This window comes from Trachymyrmex septentrionalis, unplaced genomic scaffold, assembly GCF_001594115.1.
Source record: "Trachymyrmex septentrionalis isolate Tsep2-gDNA-1 unplaced genomic scaffold, Tsep1.0 scaffold9, whole genome shotgun sequence".
In the NCBI taxonomy this organism is placed as follows: domain Eukaryota; kingdom Metazoa; phylum Arthropoda; class Insecta; order Hymenoptera; family Formicidae; genus Trachymyrmex; species Trachymyrmex septentrionalis.
Window position 1 is genome coordinate 3,367,265 of NW_017306091.1, and position 7,314 is coordinate 3,374,578.

Consider the following 7,314-nt stretch of genomic DNA (forward strand, 5'->3'; position numbering starts at 1 on the left):
CAGCCTCGGCCCGACAGCGACAGAACACGAACGATACGAGTATTTGACGACTGCTTGACGACGACGGCACTCAACGACACTCGCCGCGAGAGCTGTCCGGAGTCCCGAAAGAGCGCCTCCAGAGAACCTTCCGTGTCCCGCCGTTTATCGACCGAACGTCATCGCGGCGCTGCGCGACGCGTCATGACACTGGCGCCGCCAGACGGCCGCGCGGTGAACTCCAAATGCCAGCACCGTCGTTACGTTTGAATTCTTCGCGCGAATTCGCGCGCTCTTCACATGTGCGCGCACTGATTTCGCACGTAATTGCAGAAGCGAAAGTAAGCGGAAGGCGTGATTAGAGAAACAGGGAGCACCGGAATAACTGGAAAATTTAAGAGTGTATTAATATACATTCACGCTCTTCTCTCTTTCATGCCTGTTTTTTTTTGTCAATGTTGTTTAATTTTAATCTCGGCTTAACTAACTCTTCATCTTTTTCTAGTTCTAAAAATTAGAAAATAATAAAGAGTAAGTTTAATTGAGATTAAAGTTAATTTGCATTAGTAGAAACGTGTATCAGTGATCGCTTCAGATTGCGAGAACGCTTCCCCGTTTATGTAATAATTTTAATTAATGTAAATGTCGATGTAGGTGTCGAAATTTTTTATGGAATTTACTTTCTCTAGGTTACATTGAATATTCATATATTACCTTGTAATTAGGGAAAAAAAAATATGATTTATAATATTATGTATAATGCAATGCTAATATATCTTGTGTGTAAATTATGCATATTTTCTTTGTAACTTTTGAACAAATAATTATATAAAAATTAAAATATAAGAGAAATAAATAATAAATTTAGATTTTTTTTTAATATGTGTGTTTTGAAATAAAAATGCGAAATGTATTCTATATGACAATGTCTGTATAATCTTATGAGTAATTTAGTAGAAGTAAATATCATATGAAAGTAACACATAACACATTGTTATAATTTTACAACAATTCTCAACAATATAAGTGTAATATAACACATGTGAAATTATAACATTGATATTATATCACTTTTAGTTGGTGTTTATTGGGATAAAAATGATAAAAATGAAAGTCATTTTAACATTTTATTCAAAATTGTATTTTATCTAAAATAAAAAGTTACAATTAAATAAAAATTAATAATTTCAATAATTTCTCTAATATTATTTATTTCTACCGTTATTATCTTGCATATACAAATAATAAATATCATTAAATCTGAAGTCCGTCGCTAATCAAATTTTGTAGCAAAATCTTGCCACAATTTCGATAAATTTTAATGTTTTTATCCTTGTTCACTTTATATAAAAATATTTAATTTAAATCGGTAGTTGTTCAAAAATTTCCTTAAGTGATATTCCAGTACACTTAATATTAATGTATAATATCTTTATTTGGATTTAGTGCTTATAATGCACAAGATTTATTTATTTAGCAAGTAATTTTTTGATAAATATATCGTTTGATGTATTTACAATCAGTAAAATATCTATTAACCAATTGGATAATACAGAGTGTATAATTATATGTTTATATATTTCAGCTCTACATCATGGTTAAATTTAAGTGGCTTCAAAACAGCACATTATTGCAAAGAATATTTCTCCTAAGCATTAGCAGCGTACTTACATATGAAATCTTAATGGGCTACATCGATTACAACAATAAGGTTATACATTTGAACACCATTTGACATTTACTAAACTTGTATAATTTAGAAAAAATAATAATTAATTTTAATCATATGCAATAAATTAAGCTTATTAAATTACTTAGAATTTTTTTATAAACAAATTAACTTTTTTTTTAACTCTAATCGATATTTCTAAATTTTTTCAACTTCAAAATTTTTAGCTTTAAAATTTTTTTAACTGGTAATGGTGTTCGCAGGTCTAATGTACTTTAAATTAATGTATCGTTGTAAGTTGTTCACATTTCAACGAATATATTCATTAATCTGAATAAATATCAGCTGTTTTGCCTGTCAGAAAACGAAGCCTGCTCAATGATCAGTCACGAGCGTCGTGTATCATTAATTAATTATGTCGGCTGCATTCATTATGAAGCATGTAGTGATCGCGCAAGATAGTTCATATAAAACGTTTCGCTTAATGTGCATTAGACAGATGAGATTTATACGGTGGAGCATGTAATTAATTATCAAACTCAGCAAAACTTCCGTAATTTTATCCTGTGAGTTTGTTGTCCATCTCTTGTCCGGATACTTCCGCGTACAACACATTAATTCATAATAAAATTTTTCATATTGATCTTGTTTCATATCTATGCTTAATGATACCATCCAAGGAGAACAACAAGTCAAAATAGTGTTAAAGTGAATCTTGAATGATTAAAAAATAACTTTTAATAATTAAAGTCGTTTTTATATCGTGATGACTTGTGTTTTGCTTGAGTATATATGTAAGTTCACTTTCCTTACGATTTCATATAAAATTTCATACAAGTAAAATTTATAGACTCAGGTTGTAGCAAGAAATTATTTTTAACCTTATTAAATGGCTATCTTATTAACCCGTTATGCATATATTATTTATTTTAGACAATTTTTAATTAACAAGCTATATACTTTTATTTAATCTTAAACGTTGTGAGAAAGAACATATTTAATATTTAATTACAAATGTAGTCGAACAGTGTACAGTTGTAACTCATTGCTGGAAATATTTCGAACTTCCTATTGGATGTCATTTCATACTCGGGTGAGCTATCTTATTTAATTAATCATTTATTTAGCCGACACATCCATTGTTAACGATCTTTATCAGTTCCAAGCATCGTTAGCGTGACCTTCGGCATAACAAACGTTAGTTCATAGTGCGATCTGCTGACCCTAATTCATTTAGTAAAAGGACGCTGATTTTTATTTCTCCTTGTTCGACAAAAGTACTGTCGGTCGAAAAGCAGGCCACTTGCCACGCAACGTCGATTCCGCGATTCAAATGCAGGAAACTTTAATTACTCCGGTGAAACGAACTTCGCTTTCTTGCGATACTCTGTCCTTGCATATAACTTTTCTCTTTCTCTTTTTCTTCGAAGGTGGTTGAATATATGGAGTCGATATCGTACCAACAAGCCCGGGAATCTAGTAAGATGAAAGGTAGTCGAGGAGCCTTTCCTTTGGATGAAGCCAAGTCATTCGCGTGGGATCAACGCACAATTAACACAAAGAATGAGTAGATCTCCATAATTCTGCAATGAAACGTACTTGAATTAAAAAACATTAGAATAAAACGGCTGCATTAAAGTATTCTTAAATCAATATCGATATATTTTTTTCATTTATGACATGCTTTTGACAAAAGTATTTTATATTAAGAATATTTTTGAAATGTCTTAAGAAAAATTTATATTTATAATTTTGAATAAAACATTTCTGGAAGTTTTTAGGATGTTTCTGTTTTCTGGCGTGTTATCTGTATATCACAATGTCAATCGTATGTGTATGAGATTATACTATAATAGTATGTAGTTAATATATGTTCAGAGGTCGTCTAGTTAAAGAGTCTGGTACAACATCCAGTCTTCTCGCAATCCTTCAAGCATTTAAATAGATATCGTGAGCGTAAGGCCAGAAAGAATATAGTATTTCCTGCATAGGACGCAACAAAGGAACAAAGATACCGATGAGCGGTATAATTTAACGTAAGACTTACATGCAACGTGATAAAATCTCGAGAAAAGTTACAGCTGAGATCAATCTTTCACCCAGATCTGTCGAACTTACCACGCGAGAAAGAATTCTTAGGAAAACAATGGATCATTTTGACCAGCAAACCAAAGAAAATATAAGTTATAAGCTGTTAATAATAAATGATACACACATTCTTGTGTATATTTTATTATTGATACAATAATAAAAAATTTAAAAATTTTCCTAACTCCACGAATATTTCACTTCAGCAAAAGAATCAGTAATATATGTATTTATGTCTTCACAGTCTAGTCTATGTATTATTATCATATTTATCTCATCTGAATACGTCATGAGCACGTTTTCATTACGTCGCAGGTAGAATGACTTGTGATAATGCAAATTGTCGTACAGTTGTCTGTGTATTTTACGAGAAGACATTTTGATAAGCGAAGTCAGAAATCATTGCCAAAAGTTAAAGAAAAATTAAGTTTTAACACTTACAAGCAGGGATGATAAGAAATACGTTACTCGTAATACTGTTATTGTTTTATTGTTTTTTTTTTTATAATAAAGATTTAGTAATGACGTTACAATTTCTCGTAACGATAACAATAGTACCTTTAGTTGGAACAATCATTTTTGAAAGTAATTTGTTATCATCACTTGTTTCTCATTAAAAAAAAATAACTTATGTAAGGAGCAAAGAAATGAGTTTTTTTCAATGAGTAATGTAACAAGTAACCGTGTTTCCTGATGATTAGGTAATTAAATCATCAGGCACGTAAATGTATTTAATTAAGTTGTCGATTTCCATCGACAAATATTAGAATTGTAAGCACGGTACTGTACATGATAAATTAACTGATTGAGTTTACTTAAGTGATAAAATTGTTTGAGTAATATTAAGCGATGAGCTCGAAAATATGACGAGAGAAAATATTTTTGGAAGTAGAATGATTTCATCAGCTTGCGCGTGAAAGATTACTCCTACAGAATCTATGCTGCATATATGCTGTATAATCACTGTTATCGGAACACTATTCACACAGAAGCTGTTTGAACGCGGCCCCGTTTTGACGCACGCGTAGCTAAAATTGAGAAAATTGTATCGGTTATTTTCTGAATTGTATATTATGCGATCACCGTTCGATATCTTTTGTAAAATAAATATTCTGTGATGTCGAACAAACCTAACAACAAACCTAATGTAATCGACGTACCTGACAAGGAACAAATTCAACAACGAGATTCAAGTAAGTACACGATACTTGTTACTAAAAAAAATTTTGCTAAAAAATAATTTTGAAATTTCTGAAGTATTCTTGCCAAATATATATAAATTCCGATATTTTAAACAGGACTATTGTTAATAAGAATTATTTAGCTTTGATTTATTTTTATTTATTTATTTGGTACAAGTGTATCTCGTACATATCATTTTTTTTTACTTTAAAAATGACAATTCAAAAAGTAAAATTTTATTCCAGAAAAGAGATAAAAATATTTCTTAATGTAAAAAAGTTTTCTAACGGAAAAATATTTTTTATCCTGAAAAAAAATTTTGATGATTTTTTAACAAAGTTGAACTAATGCACTTTTGATGATTGATAAGATAATATTTACTTATGTAACTCTTTCATGACTAACTAAAAAATTGCGTTTTCTAAGTTGTCACTTTTGAAGAAAGCAATGTAATGTGTGTGTGTGTGTGTATAATAATTTTTTAAATTATATATATATATATACTTGTATTTCGGTAGTTGTAATCGAAGATGAATCAAATGCGAAAATTGCGGATTTTGAGACGGCGATTACTGTCGCTGGGACCGGGAAGTTTCAATATCTTCTTATTTTTGCGATTATTCCGGCCTCCTGGGCATCGAGTGTAGATACAGCTAATATGTCGATGATACTGCCATCGGCGGAATGCGATTTAGGATTGTCATTATTTGACAAAGGACTTTTAAATGCTGCTATCTACGTAGGTAAGTACAATGTGATGTTTGAAATTATTTTCAATACATTGAAATTATTTCAAGCAATGATAAAGCTATTTTAAACTATTTTTAATCGATACTAAAATAATAGAAATATAAAAGGAAAAAGAAATTTATCGTAATTTATCAATATTAAACTCGTGTTAGGTATGTTATTGAGTGGTTTTATATGGGGATACCTCGCTGACGTTAAAGGAAGGAAGAAGATTATAATATACGGCTATATGGCGGATGGTATATGCAATGTACTGTCAGGATTTTCGCAGAACTTCGAGACGCTTTTATTCTTCAAATTTCTCAGCGGCCTTATGTGAGAAAAATATTACATTACATAAAATAATTTGAACTGCTATATAAATAAATCAAAAATCAATACGGTTTTTAGTGTCTAATAATGTATATTTATATGTGTGCGTGTGTTGTTGTGTTAAATTCAATAACGCGCTCGCGCACACACTGCTATTAAAAAAAAAAAACAACGGCTGGTATTATTGGGATCGTTTTAAGTACAATCTTAAAATGTTTTAAACTACCCAGATAACAAAAAGTGTCTAAAATCGAGTCATAAAACATGTTTTGCATCTAAAAGACGATTTAAAGACACCTTATGTTACAATTTCAGACTTTGTGTTGTTTGGATAATAGCATTTTAAGACATTTAAGACAGTCTTAAAATAAAAACAGTCTATACAAGTATCAGACAAAGAACAAGTCTATTTTAATCTTATAATAATCTTTTACATTTATCGAACAATTGTATTATTTAATATAAAAGAGATTAATGATTAATTAAACTTTAATCACATTAGCGTGTGTGGTCCATATGCCACTCTTATGGCATACAGCGCAGAATTTTATGGCGCCAGTGGTAGAACGAAGATTCCAATTCTCGTTGGCTTCTCGGTTTCGTTTGGATGTGTAGTGAATGCAGGTAAAATATTTCGGCATTTATTTACAATAGAGTAGTTTATAAGGTTATTATAGAAAATAAGTCATATAAATAATTATTAACAACAATCTTAATATAAATCTAATTTTTCGTAAAAATAATATTTAATGCATGCACTTGTTGTTAGCATTGGCTTGGCTAGTGATTCCTCAACAGTGGTCAATTGTTCTTTGGGACGGTGCCTTTGTCTACAATTCTTGGAGGATCTTTCTGTCCCTTTGTGGAGTATCATCGTTGATAGGTGTTTGTTGTCTCTCTTTCTTCCCGGAGAGTCCTAAATTTCTGATGACACAAAATCGTAATAAAGATGCTCTTGAAATTTTCAAAAAGATCTACAATATAAATACTGGTTTGCCTAAGGATAATTATCCTGTAAGTATAATTTTAATTGTAATAGTTTACATAAAATTATTTAAATAATTTATAAACAATAAAGATCTAAGTACCTCTATATATTTTTTATCGTTAGATACGTGCTTTGGATGATGTAAGTTTAAACAGTGCAACTACAGAACAATCAAAATGTCAAAGTGGTACGAAAGCGAGCTTAAAGAACGGAATTCGGCAAATGAAGCCCATGTTTTTGAACCCAAATCTATCATGTATTTCATTACTTGTTATTATGCAATTTTGTATGATGTTGGGGTAAATATTTTATTATTTATACATATATATATATATATATGTATATA

General features: G+C 30.3%; 1 protein-coding gene across 2 annotated transcripts in view; it reads left to right on the forward strand.

The window, feature by feature from the left end:
* Positions 1–4,700: 4,700 nt before the first annotated feature.
* The window catches only part of LOC108755752 (synaptic vesicle glycoprotein 2B-like), a 6,016-nt gene continuing 3,402 nt past the window's right edge, over positions 4,701–7,314 (forward strand). For both annotated transcript variants that reach the window (XR_001939785.1, XM_018498974.1), the window contains exons 1-6: positions 4,701–4,929; positions 5,437–5,661; positions 5,821–5,983; positions 6,483–6,604; positions 6,750–6,994; positions 7,092–7,267. Coding sequence is in view for 1 of the 2 variants with exons in the window: in XM_018498974.1 (XP_018354476.1) it covers positions 4,854–4,929; positions 5,437–5,661; positions 5,821–5,983; positions 6,483–6,604; positions 6,750–6,994; positions 7,092–7,267 (1,007 nt within the window). In the remaining variant the exon portion in view is untranslated. The remainder of the gene's footprint in view (positions 4,930–5,436; positions 5,662–5,820; positions 5,984–6,482; positions 6,605–6,749; positions 6,995–7,091; positions 7,268–7,314) is intronic.